At 37.4% G+C, this 23,315-nt stretch overlaps 1 protein-coding gene across 1 annotated transcript; it reads right to left on the reverse strand.

Annotated features, from left to right (window-relative positions):
* Positions 1-1,635: 1,635 nt before the first annotated feature.
* LOC136835273 (facilitated trehalose transporter Tret1-like) lies at positions 1,636-22,863 on the reverse strand. The gene is made up of 3 exons (XM_067098985.1): positions 22,316-22,863; positions 13,271-13,415; positions 1,636-3,699 (listed from the first exon to the last, which is right to left on the reverse strand). The coding sequence occupies exons 1-3, from the start codon at positions 22,472-22,474 to the stop codon at positions 2,474-2,476; spliced, it is 1,530 nt and encodes a 509-aa protein (XP_066955086.1). The 5' UTR covers positions 22,475-22,863; the 3' UTR covers positions 1,636-2,473.
* Positions 22,864-23,315: the final 452 nt, after the last annotated feature.

Genomic DNA, 23,315 nt, shown 5'->3' on the forward strand with positions numbered 1-23,315 from the left:
CATATGTATGGGATCGATTTGTTTCTCGATGTACTCAGTCAATTTGATGGCGCTGAATGACCCCTCATAGTCTCAGTGCCTGGAGTGTTCTAAATTTTCTAATTTAATTGGTCCTTTTCCTAATTTTTTTATGAAGAAAAATATTGTAGTGGCCATGACATTAGTATTTATAGAATAAAAAAATATTGACGAGCAATTCTAGTGACAAATAGTTCCCGCACACAAATAAATTAGCTGATATAAGTTAGGCTTAAAACATATCAAAGTCTTCGTGTATTTTATATGAAAGTAAATAGAGATAACTACAAATGAAATATCTAAACCAAAATAAGGTCTAGGCCTATCAAAGCCTTTAGATACTTCGGAAGCAATTGAAGGTAGATACTGTATCCTAAACAGCCTAACCTAGCTCGACGTAGAATTCGGACTAGCAAAATCATTTATCTTTTTTGTAGGGAGAGGGGGCAGACTAGAAAGTCAAGTGACCCAAAAGCTACTTACCCTAATCTCACCTATTGCTTAGGCCTATCAAAGCTAGTTGGTTGTCCTTGAAGAAAATTGGGTATGGTTACCAGAAAGGTGCCTACCTAGCCTAACTTTAAAGTCCGGGTGCACTTTCATAATTATTGGCTTTTTTGTCAAACCGCTTTGAAACCGTGAGTCTGGGCGATTATGCAAGTTTGTGCGTGCGCTAGTGTGGTGATAATTTTCCTTAACTGAACATTTTTTGTTACAATACATATCGGTTTAGTTTTTTAATCTTTGTGTCCCATTGCCTTCCCTTTTCACGGATACTTCTTTCTTACATGGATTCCATGCTGAATTTACTCCCTTTATTTTCCAATTCACCCAGTATTAATTCTCTCTCTCTCTCTCTCTCTCTCTCTCTCTCTCTCTCTCTCTCTCTCTCTCTCTCTCTCTCTCTCTCTCAGTTACCCTTTACCTCATTTCTTATGATATCTTTAATTCATTCTGTTTTATCCTTAATTTTTGTGGATTCTGACAGTCTTCTACACACATCACTTTTGACATATTCTGGTTTTCAGCATATCTGTTGGGATGAGACAGCGACACCCATGCCCCTATTAGTCTACTCACTACTGCAAGTACATAATTCAAAACTCAGACCACCAGAGCACAATTTCTTATCCTTCCACGTTTTTAGCTTAATTGGATGGAGCATATTTGCCGCTCTACGAGGCTTCTGTTAATATCGAAGTCAAAATCAGTTCCCTTTCTTGAGAGTCCTTTCTAGCACACTTCATTCGCCAAATTATTGCATTAATTTGTATTTATATATTGTTACTACGGTATAATCTCTTTTATAAATTGATTTCAACGGTATATGGTGAAGCAGTAATGCAATAACGCCAAAACAAATGATTTTACTATGTATTATCTCTTCACATCATCATTCTCCTTAACATTGGTATCATAGCCTAACCTGTTCTAACCCAACGTAACCTGTGGTCTCCTTAGCATCCTTACTCAGAATGAAGGCAGTTTTGGAATGATATACCAAAACTAACTGAAAAATAACGTTTACAATTATGATTGTATAATTATGAACTAAATGCCCTTTATAATTCCGCATATTTATTTTTCGTACAGGTTGAGGCTGATGAGGGAAACATGAAAATCTTTATATTTTATTACAGAAAAATAACAAATTACAGAAAAAAGATAATAAAAGTAAAATATATTCAGTAGTGTAAACCCTCATTTGAATACTTCCGGACTTAGAGAAAGGAACATTTCTGGGGAGCTACTCCTAATTTTTCTTCACATCTGAGAAGGCTGATTTTTTCTTCTTTTTTTTTTTTACTTTGCGCGATGAGAAAAGAAACTGATTAACTTCCCTTTATTGAGAAAGGCTTTTTTCTATGCATATGGAAAGGTACCTTTTTACTTTCATTAACAAATACGGTTTTTTCTCTTATAATCAAGAATCACTGCTTATTAAAGTAATACTTGAGAAACGTTAGTAAGACTCGATTTTTTTTAGTTGTACACAACAAATAGTTCTTATTTTGCCTCACTTTCTTAATTCTAACATACGAAAAACACTTTATATTTCTGTCATACTTCAGAGATTTTTTTTTTTTAAGAAATACAATACTATTCACTTAACGCTTCTTATTTGAGACGTGCTATTCTTCATTTTTCATACTTGAGCAATTCCACATTTCCCAGAGTTCACGCTGAAAAATATTACTGCCTTGTTTTCTGTATTTAACTAGCGATGCTCCAACATTTTCCACACTTATTTTCCACACTTGGAACATATTATATTTTCATTTTTCATACTTAAGAAATGCTACTTTTTTATTGTCCATATTCAGAAAACAACTTCTCAGTCTTCATGTTTAAGGAATGATACATTTTGACTTTTCACATTTAAGAAGAGCCACGTTCTTTTTTGATCTACCCTGTTTGATATGCTACTCTATCCATGTGCCCCATTTAAGAAACGTTACTCGCGGCGGGATCGGTTTTTTCGGCCTTTTTTTTCCAAAGCTATGTTCTCGAGAATCTCGTTCCGCGTCTCGGGAATGACCCCTGCCGTCGCAGTGGCCACCAGGCCGCACATCCCACCGTAGATCCAGAATGTTCCAGACGCTCCAAGTGATGATGCCATCAAGGGGAAGGTCTGGGATGCGAGGAAAAATCCTCCGAACATGACTGAGCACAGGAGGGGCATGGCTGCCGAGCGCACTGTGGTAGGCAGGAGTTCCCCTCGAACCAGGTTCAGGGTAGGGTGTCCCACGCACGAAAAGAACGTGAAGACAACCAGGCACATCAGGGGCACCCAGTCCATGCCTCGCACGTCGTCATAATGGCTTTTTAGGGAGAAGAAGAAGCCTAGGGAAACTAACGAAATGCCGCATGTCAGGAAGGACACGAGGAGGGCTGGCTTCCTCCCAACGTGGTCGACGAACAGCAGGGAGCAGATTGTGCCAACGACTCTGATCCCACCAACGACCATGGCTGCCACGAAAGCGTTCATGCTGATGTCTGCCGCTTCTAATATTGGAACGATGTAAGCCACGACCACGATGTTGCCCGTAAACTGGGCTGCCAGGAACAAAATGGTCAGGTACAGGATGACCTTTAACGTACCCTTCTGCATCATCACTCGGAGTTGGTTCGCAATACTGAGATTTGAGTCCTTGCCCACGTCTTCCACCTGAGTGGATATGGATGCCAGTTCTGCAGTGGTGTCGTAGCGAGGGCCACGGTAGAAAGCTAGACTCCTAGAAGCTTCCTGCGTCCTGCCTTGAGTCACTAGCCAGCGGGGCGAATGAGGCAAGAATATCAGAGCGGCGATCACGGGCGCCACAGTGACCCCGCAGATCAGGCCTATATGTTGCCATGTCAGGCCGGTTGCCCCCAGACCGTAAACCAGGAGGACTCCGATCTGACGCAGGGTGTCGAGGGCACCCACCATCATGCCGCGGATGGAGCTGTGCGAGATTTCGGTGGTGTACTGATAGGAGGCGCTTTCTATCACTCCTATGGTGACTCCGATGAGACCTCGGGAGGCTTGGATCATCGGGATGGTTGTCGAGAAGTATAACGATATCCATCCCGACAGAAGGATCGGAAGGCAGATGAGCATAGTTGTCCTTGGGCCGAATTTCACTGTCGGCAAGATACCGACGAGGCATCCCACAGTAGCTGTCAGGTACACAACACTACCTGAAATAAAGAGAAGAGAAAGTTACACACAGGTACGTACGTGTGTATACATACAAAATACATAAATAGACGAAAATCATATCGTAGTGGTCGTAAGATATTGTATTGTAAGGGGTGAATAAAACACAATTTTATATCACGTTAGGGCCAAGAAAAGTCACTTGCTTTCGTGGAGAGAAAGTGAAGTAAAATCTTATAAGACGCGGCAAAGAGTCAGATAGTTTAATGAAGTTATATTTGCGAGCTTGCGGGGAAAGTGTGATACGGAGAGCGAGTGTATTCCACATGTTGCAACGGTTCACTTCCTTGACAGGCAAGCTTTTATATATATATATATATATATATATATATATATATATATATATATATATATATATATATATATATATATATATATATATATATATATATATATATATATATATATATATATATATATATATATATATATATATATATATGTGTGTGTGTGTGTGTGTGTGTGTGTGTTTGTGTTATATATAATTATATATATGTGTGTGTGTGTATATTTACATATATATAATTTATATGTATGTATATATATGTACATATATATATGTGTGTGTATATACTGTATATATATATATATATATATATATATATATATATATATATATATATATATATATATATATATATATTCCACGTAAATATTTGAAGAGGAAGACTAGCCCACAGAATAGAAATTAGAAGAATTTTAAAGAAACAAAATTTGTCTAAAATGTCTAGTTATGAACGCTCTCTCTCTCTCTCTCTCTCTCTCTCTCTCTCTCTCTCTCTCTCTCTCTCTCTCTCTCTCTCGCAATATCTGCAGTTCACTTTTAAAAGGAAGTAGCTGTGTATTACAATATTACGTAGACATTCCAAAAAGAAAATCACGAAAAAAATATGATAACTAATTTCAAAAAAAAAAATTAATAAATAAATGTTCCTTTTCTAACCTCATGATCATTCAACTGGTTAGCAAATCCACCAGAAGGTGAACTCGGTCAGAATGTGCTGAAACAGGAACGAATAAAAAGACTGAACAACTGGTGAACTTCTGCTAACTGGTTTTCTAATATATGATTCGACCAAGTGGTCGCGTCCAGGTGCCGAAACCAGCCCTATTATTTCCTTTAACGTTTACGCCGTTCTAGCAAATTTCGACTCGAGAATTCTTTTTTTTTTTAAACTCTTTTTGAAGGCAATGTCACACGAGCACGTTCTCTGACTTATTTTATATAATTGTAACAAAGCTTTGCGCACGGTATCCAACAATTACTTCGGTAACCCTTTTCCCGCCGAGAGAGAGCAACCACATTTGCTGAACAGCAGCACCAATATGCAGTAAATGTGCTTCCTGTCGAACTTCTCAGTTCCAGAGGTCCTTTATTCCTCACACCGTTGTCCTGTGGAACAGTCTCCCTGAAGATGTTGTGCAATTGGAACTTCAGAAGTTCAATCGAAGATGCAATGTATTACTACCCTAATGCTGTTCTTGCACTTTAATACATTTTTTTTATTAATATTTTTTTTCTTTTTAATAAGTGAGATCTCTTCTTTCTGTATTTCCCTTTACCTTCTGTTAATTCAAGTATATCTTAGTTTAACCAGACCACTGAGCTGATTAACAGCTCTCCTAGAGAGGGCTTGCCCGAAGGATTAGACTTATTTTACGTGGCTAAAAACCAACTGGTTACGTAGCAACGGGACCTAGAGCTTATTGTGGAACCCGAACCACAATATGACGAGAAATGAATTTCTGTCACCAGAAATAAATTCCTCTAATTCTTCATTGGCCGGCCGGAGACTCGAACTCGGGCCTAGCAGAGTGCTAGCCGAGAACTCTACCGACTCATCCAGCGAGGAACTTTTACCTTCTATTACTTCCTAGTGGGCAACATATTCTTTGGAAGCTTGAATTTCAAGTCAGTGGTCCCTGTGGACTTGTTCCATATGAATAGGTTTCATCTTCTGCATAATAATAATAATTAATAATAATAATAATAATAACGCCACCAAACTGAAGTCACGTGAGGCCAAAACTGTACAACTTGCGACCTGCTGCCGAATACTGGTACAGTATACTGATGCACAATTTGGAGGCAAGTTGCTAAAAGATGCCCGGCTTTCGAGTTATTCATGGCTTACATTCTAAGTATGTATTTTTTTTTTTTGTCACGCCACAGCACTGGACAGCAACAACTTCCCAGTAACCTGCTTTGTTCTGGAAGCTTCGGAAGCTAAAGACCAGAGCTTGATTGTAATCAGTCATGAGCTCTGTAAGATGTAATAAAAGAACCCAGGGAAGCAAAACGAGACACCACGATTCACAGACATTTAATTTATTTGGTGCCGGAATTTCTTTACAGATAGAGTGAGTTTGGACCACTGCCGGATAAAAATTCGTAGTCTAGTCACACCGACGCTTCCCAAAATTGAAAGGAAAGCGCGTGCCATCATCTGATCGCTCTTTGCTTCCTAACGCATTTGCGTCACATAGACTAATAATAAATAGATGTAAGAATATTAAAGGTATCTTTTATAACTGTAGAAGAAACTTCAACCTTTCGACGAGAATTTTCTCTGCTTATTTTCGTGATTTAAATCAAAGAGGAAATAAATAAACATATTTGCGAAATTCTGTGTGTGTGAGAGAGAGAGAGAGAGGGTGGGGGAATGGGATCATTTGTTCATGTTTCGGAAAAACGGAGCAAAGAGAATCTCACAGAATTAGAGAGAGAGAGAGAGAGAAAGGAAATGCTTTCCGAATTCTCGAGACTACCCGAACAAAAAGAGTATTTTCCACTTTACAGAAAGAACCAGAGCATTGCATGAAAATGCTCAATTGTGGGCATTAGTTTTCTAAAGGTGGACAGAGACAGCGAAGAAAAGTAAATATACAAATAATCAAAAGAGTAAAACTCATGTTCATTGACTTGCTATTTCATTCTTCTCATTTAGTGCCTTGCAGTGTTTACTGACCGTACAGCCAATGTTCTCTTGGGGTTCTGTACCCTGATGTACTGTCTTATAACTCCCTTTTTCCTTAGGGGTTATCAACTAGGTTTTAAAGATGTACTTATTAACCCCAAACCCTAATACACACACACATATTATATATATATATATATATATATATATATATATATATATATATATATATATATATATATATATATATATATATATATATATATATATATGACTGTAGACTATGAACAACTGAAAAACCAACTTTTTTTATCATCATGATATCACTCCATAAAATATATTCATTTTAGTAATGTGATCTTTTGAGTAATTTGGTCTGTAGATACCAGTTACTGACTCATGGTCTAAAGCCTACTTAATTATCTGCATATACTTGTCTTGTGTGAATTAATTTTCTCCAAGAGCTGAGGTTTATGGAAACTTTCTTTGCAAATGTGCTAGTCTACAAGAATCGTCTATGCGTGAAGCCTTTGCATCCAAGAAAAATCATGATAATGTCTTTCCTCAGAAAAGGGATACGACTCCACATTTTGCACTGCCACAAATCTGTCAGCTGCTAAGATTAAACAGGAGTAACTAGCAGGTGCTAGCTATCGCTCACAATTGCTAGTTTCTTGTTAAAGGGCTGATGTAATTAATACTGAAGTAGTATTTACTGTGATCTTCATAATGCAGGTGGTTCATAGTTACCACATGAGGTTAATTAAACACTTCATAAATTCTAAGGGTCAAGCAAGTTACATTTATAGGATCCTTTGAAGTCGTCTTCAGCTCCTGAAGCATTCCTGCAGAAACGCCCATTGGATTATAACGTCTTCTTGAAGTCTTAAAGATCCCGTTGTCTTTAAGACTTCAAGAAGACGCAGCCACACAGAGAGAGAGAGAGACAGAAAGGCAGCCAAGGAAATCAATATATATATATATATATATATATATATATATATATATATATATATATATATATATATATATATACATGCACACACATATATATATAATATGTGCGTGTGTGTGTATGTGTTTCTGTAATTAATCAAAGACTTCAATGACCTCTTACCAGCTTTATTTCCTAACTCGTTCTAGATATGTTAATCACAACATACCTTGAATCTGAATAGGGGAGCAGCCTCCCTCTAACTCACGTGTGTGGGTTCGAACCCCACCACGGAAGAAAGTGGATCTTCTTTTGTTACCACATGGATTCAAGGCTTGTAGTCATAAACTTATCTAAAAAGTGTGAAGTGATTAAGAAGTTAAGAGGTCACTGTAGCTGTCAAAAATAGATTTATATCTGGTCAAAGAAGCCGGAAATAATATAAATATATATCTATAATATATGTGTATATATATATATATATATATATATGTATATATGTATATGTATATATATATATATATATATATATATATATATATATATATATATATATATATATATATATATATATATATAGGCATTCAGCCAGGAGAAGGGTGCCAAGAAGTGACTTGAACCCAGCGCTTTCATGTATTCCTACACCTGTCATCAGGGTTCACTTGCACTTGAGCCCTGATGAGGTGTAGGAAATGAAAGCGCTGGGTTCAATTCATTTCTCTTCACCCTTCTCCTGGTTGACTGCATATATGATCGGCACTCGTCTTCAGTGATTTGTTGATATATATATATATATATATATATATATATATATATATATATATATATATATATATATATATATATATAGATATAGATTTATACACGATTCAGTAGTGAACGTATGAATGTGGCAGTGGCATTGCTTTTCCAGTGCCACTTCTTGTAAGGGAAAACTTTATATTGAATATATATATATATATATATATATATATATATATATATATATATATATATATATATATACACATACATACGTAAATACATATATAAGTATATATATATATATATATATATATATATATATATATATATATATATAAAAGTGTGTGTGTTTGTACATAAAGCAAGTGAGTGAAAATGGTTCAAGAATGGAAAAGAATGAGAATGAGGTGGTTTTATAGCAAGTGGAATCTTTGCCTGGCTGAGTAAGGGCGACTTGAAAAGGTGGTTAACCAAGGCTTGGAGTTCCTGTAGTCAAAAAGAATGGACAGTTCGGGGGGAAATGTGTTTGTAAAGAGGCTTGTTTGAAAGTTAAAATTTCCAAGAATGGCCGTAAGTATCCTTGGGAAAAAGAAAACTGAGGATAAGAATGTTTCTGAATATGTGTTGAGGCACAGCACTGTAGATGGAAGAAAAAAATTATGTATTTCAGTTACAGAAGAGGATTGGCTTTAGAACATTTGGTTATTATCTTGCTGAAGCAGAGTCAAAATATCTAGAAGTTTAAGTGAAGTTGTTGTAAGGGATGCAAGAATACCTTCTAAGGAAGAGATGGGCGAAAAGTGACCTTGGATTAAAGACACCAAAGCAGAAGGAGTATTTAAAGCTCAGGAAGGAGGTCGTAGAGTTTGTGGGGTGAGTGTGAGTGAATGAAGTTAGGAAGAGAAAAAGAAAAACAGTAATTGTTGGGATGAGGAAATGAGAGGTTCAGTTAAGGGAATAAGTGGACACTGTTTGAGGTGCAGTAGCGTAACATTAGAGAAGTCATTTATATTTCTGCCAGAAGATGGATATGAAAGTCACTTAGAAAGTTACAGAGATGAAGAGAAAAAATAAAGAAAAGAGTGAATCTTTGCAACTATGCTATGGACAAGAGTAAACGCAGCAATATATGATGTCGTCTGCAAGAGAGCAAAGTAAACGTCTATATCTTCCGCAAGAGAGCAAAGTAAACGTCTATGTATTCTGCAAGAGAGCAAAGTAAACGTCTATGTCTCCTGCAAGAGAGCAAAGTAAACGTCTATGTCTTCTGCAAGAGAGCAAAGTAAACGTCCATGTCTTCTGCAAGAGAGCAAAGTAAACGTCTATGTCGTCTGCAAGAGAGCAAAGTAAACGCCTGTGTCTTCTGCAAAAGAGCAAAGTAAACGTCTATGTCTTCTGCAAGAGAGCAAAGTAAACGTCTATGTCTTCTGCAAGAGAGCACAGTAAACGTCCATGTCTTCTGCAAAGAGCAAAGCAAACGTCTATGTATTCTGCAAGAGAGCAAAGTAACGTCTATATCTTTTGCAAGAGAGCAAAGTAAACGTCAATATCTTCCGCAAGAGAACAAATTAAACGTCTATGTCTTCTGCAAGAGAGCAAAATAAACGTCCATGTCTTCTGCAACAGAGCAAAGTAAACATGTATGTCTTCTGCAAGAGAGCAAAGTAAACATGTATGTCTTCTGCAAGAGAGCAAAGTAAACGTCTATGTTTTCTGCAAGAGGGCAAAGTAAACGTCTATGTCTTTTGCAAGAGAGCAAAGTAAACGTCTATGTCTTCCGCAAGAGAGCAAAGTAAACGTCTATGTCTTCTGCAAGAGAGCAAAGTAAACGTCTATGTCTTCTGCAAGAGAGCAAACCAAACGTCTATGTCTCCTGCAAGAGAGCAAAGTAAACGTCCATGTCTTCTGCAAGAGAGCAAAGTAAACGTCCATGTCTTCTGCAAGAGAGCAAAGTAAACGCCCATGTCTTCTGCAATAGAGCAAAGTAAACGTGTATGTCTTCTGCAAGAGAGCAAAGTAAACGTGTATTTCTTCTGCAAGAGAGCAAAGTAAATGTCTATGTCTTCTGCAAGAAAGGAAAGTAAACGTCCATGTCTTCTGCAAGAGAGCAAAGTAAACGTCCATGTCTTCTGCAAGAGAGCAAAGTAAACGCCCATGTCTTCTGCAATAGAGCAAAGTAAACGTGTATGTCTTCTGCAAGAGAGCAAAGTAAACGTGTATTTCTTCTGCAAGAGAGCAAAGTAAATGTCTATGTCTTCTGCAAGAAAGGAAAGTAAACGTCTATGTCTTCTGCAAGAGAGCAAAGTAAACGTCCATTTCTTCTACAAGAGAGCAAAGTAAACGTCTATGTCTTCTGCAAGAGAGCAAAGTAAACGTCTATGTCTTGCAAGAGAACAAATTAAGCGTCTATGTCTTCTGCAAGAGAGCAAAGTAAACGTCCATGTCTTCTGCAAGAGAGCAAAGTAAACATGTATGTCTTCTGCAAGAGAGCAAAGTAAACGTGTATTTCTTCTGCAAGAGAGCAAAGTAAATGTCTATGTCTTCTGCAAGAAAGGAAAGTAAACGTCCATGTCTTCTGCAAGAGAGCAAAGTAAACGTCCATGTCTTCTGCAAGAGAGCAAAGTAAACGCCCATGTCTTCTGCAATAGAGCAAAGTAAACGTCTATGTCTTCTGCAAGAGAGCAAAGTAAATGTGTATTTCTTCTGCAAGAGAGCAAAGTAAATGTCTATGTCTTCTGCAAGAAAGGAAAGTAAACGTCTATGTCTTCTGCAAGAGAGCAAAGTAAACGTCCATTTCTTCTGCAAGAGAGCAAAGTAAACGTCTATGTCATCTGCAAGAGAGCAAAGTAAACGTCTATGTCTTGCAAGAGAACAAATTAAGCGTCTATGTCTTCTGCAAGAGAGCAAAGTAAACGTCCATGTCTTCTGCAAGAGAGCAAAGTAAACATGTATGTCTTCTGCAAGAGAGCAAAGTAAATGCGTATGTCTTCTACAAGAGAGCAAAGTAAACGTCTATGTTTTCTGCAAGATAGCAAAGTAAATGTGTATGTCTTCTGCAAGAGAGCAAAGTAAACGTGTGTCTTCTGCAAGAGAGCAAAGTAAACATGTGTGTCTTCTGCAAGAGAGCAAAGTAAACATGTATGTCTTCTGCAAGATAGCAAAGTAAATGTGTATGTCTTCTGCAAGAGAGCAAAGTAAACGTCCATGTCTTCTGCAAGAGAGCAAAGTAAACATGTATGTCTTCTGCAAGATAGCAAAGTAAATGTGTATGTCTTCTACAAGAGAGCAAAGTAAACGTCCATGTCTTCTGCAAGAGAGCAAAGTAAACATGTATGTCTTCTGCAAGAGAGCAAAGTAAACATGTGTGTCTTCTGCAAGAGAGCAAAGTAAATATGTATGTCTTCTGCAAGATAGCAAAGTAAATGTGTATGTCTTCTACAAGAGAGCAAAGTAAACATGTATGTCTTCTGTAAGATAGCAAAGTAAATGTGTGTGTCTTCTGCAAGAGAGCAAAGTAAACATGTATGTCTTCTGCAAGATAGCAAAGTAAATGTGTATGTCTTCTGCAAGAGAGCAAAGTTAACGTCTATGTCTTCTGCAAGAGAGCAAAGTAATCGTCTAAGTCTTCTGCAAGAGAGCAAAGTAAACATGTATGTCTTCTGCAAGAGAGCAAAGTAAACGTCTATGTCTTCTGCAAGAGAGCAAAGTAAAGTCTATGTCTTTTACAAGAGAGCAAAGTAAACGTCTATGTCTTCTGTAAATGAGCAAAGTCAACGTCCATGTCTTCCGCAAGAGAGCAAAGTAAACGTCTATGTCTTCTGCAAGAGAACAAATTAAGCGTCTAAGTCTTTTGCAAGAGAGCAAAGTAAACCTCTCTGTCTTCTGCAAGAGAGCAAAGTAAACATGTATGTCTTCTGCAAGAGAGCAAAGTAAACGTCTATGTCTTCTGCAAGGGAGCAAAGTAAACGTCTATGTCTTGCAAGAGAACAAATTAAACGTCTGTGTCTTCTGCAAGAGAGCAAAGTAAACGTCCATGTCTTCTGCAAGAGAGCAAAGTAAACGTCTATGTCTTGCAAGAGAACAAATTAAGCGTCTATGTTTTCTGGAAGAGAGCAAAGTAAACGTCCATGTCTTCTGCAAGAGAGCAAAGTAAACGTCTATGTCTTCTGCAAGAGAGCAAAGTAAACGTATATGTCTTTTGCAAGAGAACAAATTAAGCATCTATGTCTTCTGCAAGACAGCAAAGTAAACGTCCATGTCTTCTGCAAGAGAGCAAAGTAAACGTCTATGTCTTCTGCATCAGAGCAAAGCAAGCGTCTATGTCTTCTGCAAGACAGCAAAGTAAACGTGTATGTCTTTTGCAAGAGAGCAAAGTAAACGTCTATGTCTTCTGCAAGAGAGCAAAGTAAACGTGTATGTCTTCTGCATCAGAGCAAAGCAAGCGTCTATGTCTTCTGCAAAAGTACAAAGTAAGCGTCGTTGCAGCAAGAGGAAGGGGATATCACCTACAGTTTAAATTTAAAGTAATGGAGTGGAGGAGGATTAAACCAACAAAGAGGAAAGCCAACGTTGATTGATGTCACCTACGCAAAAATGAAGGGAAATTTAACCGAAGAGGATAATAAAGCGCGTATTAAAAAAAAATCTATGGCAACTTTCAAAACTGCACAGGATTCTTTCTCAGTTTTTTCTGTAGGCTATGAACTAATATTATAAAGACATAACAAAAGTAATAAAAAAAAAGCAATGAGAATTTCAGATCGAACAGAAGGAATCAGTTCCTCATTTTTGAACGAATATAAGATACTGCCATACAACAGATCGACTTTATGTAACCAAAAAATTAAAACTATATGTCCCAAAGATTAACAGAAATTATTATTCTCATTTTTTAAAAGGAAAAAGTCTGATAAAAAACTGAAGTAAAACAAAAAAAGAAATATCCATAGCACTTACTGAAGAGAGCAACCTGGTTGTCGTCGAAGACGGCCCCTGAAATGGTCGTGTTGTCTCTGGTCAGCTGCGGAATGGTGACCCCTGAGTACCCGGCCGCCATCCCGAGTCCCACTTGAACCAGAGCTGACACTCCACCTCCAACAATCTGAAGAAAAAAAAAACTCACGATTATTTTAATCTAGTGTGGAGAATATGATTATGATAATAGCGATAGCAACAAGGGAAACTGTGCTCACCGTGATAGCTCATTGACAGTTGAGCACATTCCGATAGCAACAAGGGAAACTGTGCTCACCGTGATAGCTCATTGACAGTTGAGCACATTCCGGTTTACTGCACTAAGGTATTAATGGAAGGCGGATGTATACCATCTAGGACCCTAGGGGGTAAAACCATCACTGAAATTTTAGGAGACAACTTTGATGTTGGCCCAGTTATCAATCTTTTAAAGGCCTCTGGTTTCTACTCTATGCGTTTATGTGATTTAGATATTAGTGATAGCAATTATGATGAAACAGGCAATGATGATTTTGAGGATGAGTCGTGGTAAAAAGGCCAGCTAAAATAATGATCATGGTGATGATGGTAGTAATAGCTACGATGACAAGGATAGTGATGGCAGCAACAAAAAAATTCAGGTATATAATAACAATGATGATGATGATTATAATAGCATTAATTACACTGAATAAAGAAAACAGAATCAATGTTATGATGATATTGAGTGACAAGGACGATGGTAGTGGCTCTGTATACTGTAATATAATAATAATAACAGAGAGGTCTGAATAGTTGGAACAGATCAGACAATGGATGGAGCCAGATTCAGAAAGAACAAAGATCCCCTCCACGAAAGCCTACAACACAAAGAAACTAAGAGAGAAAACGAGTGAAGTTAATGAAATAATGAGACTAATCCACACCACCAGTATCACAGAAACAAATAACCTGGCATATGCAGGAGCGAGACTCGTAGTAGAACTCATGGGGATACGAACACCAACACCGCCATCACAACCAACCCAACAGAAACCAAAACATCAACCGCCTTGGAAAAGGCGCCTGGAAAAACAAATCATGGCGATGAGATCTGACTTAAGTAAACTGAAAGAGATGGCAGAAAAGAGGCTAAGAAGCATACAGAGACAGGAGAATGAAAAACAGAACAGAGGAATGGCACAACAAACCAATGCACGGACAGTACATGAGACAGAGAAAAGAACTGGCCAGTGACGAAACATGGCAATGGCTACAGAGGGGAGAACTCAAGAAGGAAACAGAAGAAATGCTAACAGCGGCACAAGATCAGGCCCTAAGAACCAGCTATATCCAAAGAACAACAGGTGGAAATAACATCTCACCCATATGCAGGAAGTGCAATATGAAAGACGAGACCATAAACAGCATAGCAAGTGAATGTCTGGCGCTTGCACAGAACCAGTACAAAAATAGGCATGATTCAGTAGCAAAAGTCCTCCACTGGAGCCTGTGCAAGAAACACCAGCTAGCTTGCAGTAATAAGTGGTACGAACACCAACCTGAGGGAGTGATAAACAACGATCAGGCAAAGATCCTCTGGGACTATGGTATCAGAACAGATAGGGTGATACGTGCCAATAGGCCAGACGTGACGTTGATTGACAAAATCGAGAAGAAAGTATCACTCATTGATGTCGCAATACCATGGGACACCAGAGTAGATGAGAAAGAAAGAGAGAAATTTGACAGGTATCAAGACCTGAAAATCGAAATAAGAAGGATATGGAATATGCCAGTGGAAATTGTACCCATAATCATAGGAACACTAGGCACGATCCCAAGGTCACTGAAAAGGAATCTGGAAAAACTAGATGCCGAAGTGGCTCCAGGACTCATGCAAAAAAGTGTGCTACTAGAAACAGCGCACATAGTGAGAAAAGTGATGGGCTCCTAATTAGGGAGGCAGGATACAACCCGGAACCCCACACTATAAAAACCACCCAGTCGAATAGGATGACTGTGATAGACCAAAATTTTAATAATAATAATATCCAATTGTACTTTAATTCCATGGATGATAATTTGATCGATTTAGAGTTCACTGTCTCAGATGCTCGCGAGTTGGTAAAGAACGATCATTTGGAAATTTTATCTCTCAGTTTAACAGCTGAGCACGACACCCGAATAAAATATAGGCAAGAAAATCATAACAGCAGCTGCGCTCGGTATGTCGTAAGATATCGTTATCACCTTCACTAGAGTACAGAATAGCACGCACACATGTATATTTATAAATATATATGTATATAAATATGTATATAGTTGTTAATTTTATATATATATAATTATACATATACATATATATATACAATATACATACATATATATATATATATATATATATATATATATATATATATATATATATAATATAATATATATATATATATATATATATATATATATATATATATATATATATATATATATATATATATATAAAATTAATAACAAGAAGTGTGTGTGTGTGTGTGTGTGTGCATTGCATCACAGTGAAGGAAGCATTCACTGGGTGAATGATGACTGCGTTGCTGAAAACCTAAGTTTGTTGAGAACCCGAAAAAGTCTGGCTCAAGAATAAGGCAGCGCCTGAGAGAAATACAATTCGGGTTGTCGTTTCCCAGCAAAGGAGAAAGGAGACAACTCTCGCTCAAATCTTCTTCGCCTCCTTTCTGTTTTCTGTTTTTTTCCAAGCCTTGTAAGTGTAATACATCGTTTATAGGTTAGGTTCATATTCTGAACTTCTGATTTCTCTGTATTAGTCTTAGGGTTTGTGTTAGTGTACACTTCTTGTAAGAAAGATTGATCTAAATAGTGAATTAAGTACCTGGTAATGATTCGACTGTTGTATGTCGTAATCACGGTGGATAACGAACTGCATGGGTATATGCCCAGAACCTCTCGTATTTCTTTGTTTAATCAGGGCTGATTCCACCATTTGACTTTTGAACCGACAATTGCTGCTATAAATTATACGAGACGCATTCCAGTTTATCCTGTGGTTATGGTTATTTATATGGTTAAAAATAGCCGAGCTATGTTGGCCATACCGTACTGACCTTTTATGTTGTATTAATCTCCGGGGGAGTGATTTACCAGTAAAACTGATATAAGATTTGTCACAGTCGAGGCAGGGTATTTCGTATACCCCTGTGTCCTTGGGGACTGGCTTTTGTTGGACGTTGATCAGGGATTTAGCTAAGATATTTGGGTAGGTAAAAGCAAAAGGGTTAGAATTTCCAAGAGTGTGCGTCGTCAACGTCTTAATCCTGCCCAAGCGTGGCATTTTAACTTTATCGTTGGGTGTCTCTCAGTCGTGTTTCTGGATAGCTTTCTGAATTATACGGTCACGGTACTTCAACTGGAGTGACGTAACGGGTGACCTCTGGATTTCTTAGTATAGAAGTTAAGTATACCTTAGTTTTACCAGACCACTGAGCTGATTGACAGCTCTCCTAGGGCTGACCCGAAGGATTAGACTTATTTAACGTGGCTAAGAACCAGTTGGTTTACTTAGCAACGGGACCTACAGCTTATTGTGGAATCCGAACCACATTATAGCGAGAAATGAAATTCTATCACCAGAGATAAATTCCTCTAACTCTTCATTAAATACCGCCTGTCTGTATTCCTTACTTCATTCATATACTTGCCAGTAGAGGGAGACATTCTGGTCTCTGAATATATATAGCAGTAAATTTCTACCTTTTGGCGTTTTTATGGGCTACTATTATTAGGTGGATTTCTGTTTTAACAGAAAATATTTCATAGTTATATGTAATAATATATATATATATATATATATATATATATATATATATATATATATATATATATATATATATATATATATATATATATATATATATATTATATCTGCATTCAACCAGAAGAAGGATGAAAAGCAATGACTTGAACAAAGCACTATCACGTATTCGTACACTTCATCAGTGTTCGGGTGCACGTGCCAAGGAAATAAAAATAGTTACAAGAAGAATTCGGGCCAAACAAACAACGCTAACAATTGTCAAACAGTGGCCATACCTGATGATTTGCTTGTTCTAAAATACCCCGCGTTAAAATTTCATTCACTAGTAGGCTGATGTTTAATAAATATCACAGTTTTTTTTATAATACAAGATTTTCTATTAAATTTCGCTTCACCAGATCTTTACAAAACATTACCTCCTTAGATTACTCTCCAGTTAATACTGTGATTACTGTTATTCATATGTACAAATAATGCATTTGCTAAGAAATTCACAATCTCGTGGAAAACAGTGTGTGTAATAAAAATCCACAATTATATAGTAAACTGTATTACTGCGTAAAAGACAAAAGCAAAGAGTTTCGAACCTGAACGGTGTTTACGTTAGAATAGGTATTCTGACGTCAACACTTATGAAGTCTTTGCTTTTGACTTTTACATAGTAATATAGTTTACTATATAATTGTGGATTTATATTACATAATAATGCATTTGATATATTACCACTTCTTACATTATATTTGTCTTGTTTCAATCGAATAGCCAGCGCCGTCCCACTTTGTCCCACGTACAGTATGTTTGATAACATTCTTCAGAAAGTTTTTGTTTTCAACCTCCTGAGTTTACATCGGTCTGTAAAATGTTTTCTGGGCTTTATAAAAGCTGTTTTCAATAAAAAAAAAAGTAAAAATTGCGCCGAAATTTCTTCGCCGCAATCGAGTTTTCTGTACACCCGCTACAGCGTATAATCAAGGCCATCGAAAATAGATCTATCTTTCGGTGGTCTCGGTATAATGCTGTATGAGCCGCGGCCCATGGAACTTTAACCACGGCCCAGTGGTGGCATAGCCTATATCGTTGCCAGAAGCACGATTATGGCTAACTTTAACCGTAAATAAAAATAAAAACTACTGAGGCTAGAGGATCTGCAATTTGGTATGTTTGGCGGCGATTGGAGAGTGGATGATCAACATACCAATTAGCAGCCCTCTAGCCTCAGTAGTTTTTAAGATGTGAGGGCAGACAGAAAAAAGTGCGGACGGACAGACAAAGCAGGCACAATAGTTGTCTTTAACAAAAAACTAAACACCTGGATACCTCAAATTTTCTGCATTCCACGTATCTTGTGAAGTTCCTGATCTAAATACTCGGGCTACTGACCCGCAGTGACCTTAAACACATTGCAGGAAAAGCAGCAGCCGTAGTTTTTATGAATGATTAGAATATAACTGAATACAAGAACAAATATTTGTAGACTTCATGTGGACGGATAATTTGAAGTTTCTATCCGATCTATGTACCAGCACATCTAAGAATGGGAATTTACCCTCTTCTTCCTTCTGGAGAGTAAACTTTACGGAGGGTGCTTGTGCATTTAATCTGTTAAGAAAATTGTTTACATTCCTTTTTACTGCCCATGAACAGAAAATGTCATCCGCACATGGTACCCACAACACACCTCTTGGCAAAAAGTTCGGTCAATATTTTCTTTCAAGGAACTCCAAACATAGGTTGCTAAGTATTGGAGAAAGAGGCTTTCCCATGGTCATATCGAATTTCTGTTCGTAACAATCACCATTAAAAGTAAACTTACAACCGTTGATGCCCAGTTCAATTAAAGTTTTGTGTGAAAGTATGAACACGTGTTTTTTCATCTCATCCTCTAAAACAGTGATTCTCAAACTGGGTACCGTGGCACCCTGGGGTGCCACAGACAGTGCCCATGGGTGCCGCAAGATTGTCATGAATTTTGTCTTGGCTGGATCATCTCAATGAACATTTGTAAAAAAAAAAAAAAGTTTGCAGAAGTCTTCAAATAATTATTATCAGTGTGTCTAATTCTTCTTATATGCTATTTGTTTGTACAGTATGTTTCTGCATGCACGGTGTGCTGATTTTGGTTTGGGTATGGATAATAATTTTATTCATTAAATAAGGAGTTAATTCATGCGATATGGTGGAATGGTGAAGAAGGGTGCCACGGTAATGATTACATTAGTTATGGTGCCATCACTAAAAAAAGATTGAGAACTACTGCTCTAAAACCTCTAACAGGTGGTCTTGTGTCAACTTTGTGGAGAGTGAAGTAACGTCGAAACTTACCATAACAAAATCATAATTTCTGCTGAAATTGTTAAGACAACGGATAAAATCTACATTATTTTCAAGAAGAACATCCCGGGACAGTGCCCACTATAGTGGTGTATTTCAACCAGCCATTTTGATAGCTTGTATGTAAGAAAAACCAATAGAGCTTACAATAGGCCTCACTGGATATCCTTGTTTGTGCTTCTTTATAGAGCTATACGAGTTAGAAGTTGGACAAGTGGTTAAAAAGTTTTGTGTTAAATCCTTGTGATGATACAGGAGTTTCTTAAATGTTCTTGTCAAACAGAGCATTATCATTTTTTAAAGTATGATTTCCCAGCTGAGTATAGGTGGTATGATCCTCTATTAGTTCGTACATTTTTTTTCCTTTTTTGTTAAACTCAATTTTATCCAGTATAACCAGAGCACTTGACTTATCTGCTTTCGTAATATGGAGAGTGTTGTCATTTTTAATATTCTCGTACGTTTCAAAGATTCTCTTTGGAATAGTAGGTGGTATACCCAGTCCAGCGATTCGGTACTATATAATACTCTTGCAGATGTTCAGTTTTGTAAATAGGGATGTTGCTATATTTTCCCATTTGACAGAAGGCATTCCCCGTTTCCAAACAATCGATATCATTGTTGACAGACAAATTCAAACCATAACCCAGAGCTGAAATAGTCACCTAATCAAAAGTGATTTTAGAAAAACTACATACAAATTCTGGATTGGCAATTTATAGTTTTTATCAAATTACTTATCTTTTTATCCAACCTTATTTGTGGTTTATTGCACTCAATTCTCATTGTATTATAACAAAAATCATACAGTACATTTCCCCACTCTGTGGTACATACATAGTTAACATTGTTCTTATCACATCCGAGTTTTTTGAAACATGCATTTACACCCAGTTTACAAATATTAATGTTTCTTTAAAATCCTGCGCTGATAACCCTCGAATGCAATTGTTGTTAGGATATGTAAACGCGTAGTAGTGACAGGTATATCTTGTTCATCCAAATAACGGCTGAGAAATCTGCTTCTCTTTATTTTTTTTTTTCTTTTGTGCGCTCGTACGAAAGATGTAGAAAACATATCCCCAGAGTTCCTGATGGCAGGAAAAGGCAACCCAAGGGTACGCTGGATGGCAAAGAGGCGTCTGGCTTCCGTAATGCAACGAATCACTGAAGACGCGTGAAGTTATAGCTGCATCAAGACGGAGAAGTTTGAAAAGAATGACTTAAGCCAAGCGCTTTCGTGTGTTATTTACACACCCCACCAGTGGGCGCTGTCCCGGGATGTTCTCTTGAGAATAGTGTAGATTTTAAACTGTGGTTAGGATTGCGAGTACAGAACCTGAATTCGACAGGAACAAGTATAGCAGTGGTGCGTGTATATCAATTCCTTCGTTGCTTGGACACACGTGGAATATATAGTCAATGTTTTTTTATTAACTGGGAAGTAGGGATAGTAATGAACTGAACTGTTGGTGTTGATGCTACACAAATGGTTTCTTATTGACAATGTTACGCTCATAAAATCCCACCCTACATAGTTCTCTCTCTCTCTCTCTCTCTCTCTCTCTCTCTCTCTCTCTATATATATATATATATATATATATATATATATATATATATATATATATTTATATGTGTGTACATATATACATATACATATATGTATGTGTGCATATGCATGTAAGTATAAAATAATCTCTTCTCGATTTCCCCACTCTTCTTGGATACTTTGAATCCGAGTGGGAAATAAATGGATATGGGATTCGAAGCCGAGTCCGTGCAAGTTCGTAATAAGATTCACACCCAAGCACGTCACAGATGTCGAGTTCATTTATTCCTCATTCGGATTCAGGGCTTGTAGTGATAAGCATATGAAAAATGTGTGAGGAAATCGATAAGTTAAGAGGTTTTTATGGCTATTGAAGATATGTATATGTCAAGTAGAAGTAGGAAGATTCAGTATTCAAATGTGCGCAGTGCATATTGGCCATCAACTGCTATAAAACGTGATATATATATATATATATATATATATATATATATACATATACATAACGAAAATATGGAGATTGTAGCGAAATGAAATTGAGAGGATTAAAGAAAGAAAAACATAACTTACATTATCCTTTCTTTTTCAAGTGGGTATGCGCATGTTTTGTTATCTCACTGAAGGCCAGTGTACATGAGATAGCGTTTGTTTAAAGTCTCCATTTCAGAATAATCTCAAATGTTTTTATCTCAGCGGAACCCAAATTGGTGGCAAGATTGAAGCCTAGCATTTACTTGTTCGTGTGAAACTTATGCACGGCATCAGGAATGCGAATGTTGAGAAACACGTGACGGCGCTCCCCTCCCGACACCGCCTTGAAAGTATTGGGCATAACCGACATTCATTTAAAAAATTGCGCCGAGGAACGAAGTATAGCAGCCGACGTGCACTTTATGCTTTAATGATAAAGACTCCTTGTTCTGCAAGACAAGAGTGGCAATGGTAGCCATTTGCCCGAGATCCTGCCAACTGTTGATACGCAAAATGAATGGGCGAATAACTTCCGCGGAAACTAGGTCTGTCGGGCATATTAGAAGTGGCAGCTTCTTACCAGTATTAATCCATTTAATAACCGAGTCATTTTTCTGACGGTTTAGCATATGTAGCATTTCACTCACTAAATTTTTATTGCACTGAATTGCTGGTGGGAAAAATATGAAAAAACATCCACGTGAGACGTGTATCCACTAAGTATCCGAGTTAATACACTCACTAGCATTGCATTTCTAACCTCAGATGACAAACTGACACAGCTAACCCTTCATTCTCACATGCAGAAAAGGATCTCGTTCAAAACATCGAAATTGTGAAAGAAACGATGTAAATCATCCGAGGAAAACGAGAAAGCCATACCTACCTGAGGAAGGAGTGCAGGCGAGTGTCCCGTAGACGCAAGCTTTTCCTCCTTATCCAAAGATTGTTTGCTTCTCGATCTTTCATCCGAAATATCAACAGCTTCATTTGGAAACAATTCGCCTCTCTCCAAACTCGCATTATCCTTCTGGGACATTTCCATGTTTTCCGCAGGTTACCGTCCGCTTTCCAGTTCTCTAAAGATACTACCGAAAGATAAACAAGAGAAAAAATTTAAAGGTAACGAAGTGGTCGTAGCTATATGATTCTACTGATTTAAATGGGGCTACATTTATAGAACTCAGCGGGAGGTTTTTCTCCTACACACGCTGTGGTCTCTCGTAGACTGGCGGCTACTGAGTGTTGGCCACGAGACGCGCACTGCCAAAGCCCAAATTACATTACGTAATGGATTTTTGTTTATTTCAAAGATAGCGTCTTATCAGCTTTCCTTCCAGAAAACGATAGATGGTTTAAAGGTACCAGTTTTACTCGAATGAAATTTATGGCACACGAAACAGTTACTTTCATAAGTGAAATAGAATCCATACTATTGCAGTCGAGCCTCTTGGTACTCTAATTATGGTGGCAGTTATCACTGAGCAAACTGTTGGCGTACTTTAGTATTGTAACACCAGTACAACGTGCCCACATTGCGCTCCGCTGTTCTCTAACAATTTATTTTTCTTCTTCAAAAAGTGAGATCTCTTCTTTCTGTATTTCCCTTTACATCCTCTTACTTCTTCCTAATGAACACCATATTATCTGGAAGCTTGAACTCCAAGTCAATGACCCCTGTGGGCTCGTTCCATATGAACAGGTTTCATCGTCTGAATAAAAATAATAATAATAATAATAATAATAATAATAATGATAATAATAATAATAATATAACTTATATATGGATCGAACACAAAAGTGGTGAGAGCAAAGCAAGAGCGCTACCAAATAAGCCACATAAGTCATAAACAGTTATTATTAATACCTAAGATGGTATACCTGGG

The sequence above is a fragment of the Macrobrachium rosenbergii genome, chromosome 1, assembly GCF_040412425.1.
Source record: "Macrobrachium rosenbergii isolate ZJJX-2024 chromosome 1, ASM4041242v1, whole genome shotgun sequence".
In the NCBI taxonomy this organism is placed as follows: Eukaryota; Metazoa; Arthropoda; class Malacostraca; order Decapoda; family Palaemonidae; genus Macrobrachium; species Macrobrachium rosenbergii.

Excerpts from the sequence above, each read along its gene's own strand:
- LOC136835273 (XM_067098985.1), bottom strand. The coding sequence starts at position 22,474 with ATGGAAATGTCCCAGAAGGATAATGCGAGTTTGGAGAGAGGCGAATTG. Across the intron at positions 13,416-22,315 it reads CGCCTGCACTCCTTCCTCAG|ATTGTTGGAGGTGGAGTGTC; the intron begins GTAGGTATGGCT and ends TTTTTTCTTCAG. Across the intron at positions 3,700-13,270 it reads CAACCAGGTTGCTCTCTTCA|GTAGTGTTGTGTACCTGACA; the intron begins GTAAGTGCTATG and ends TCTTTATTTCAG.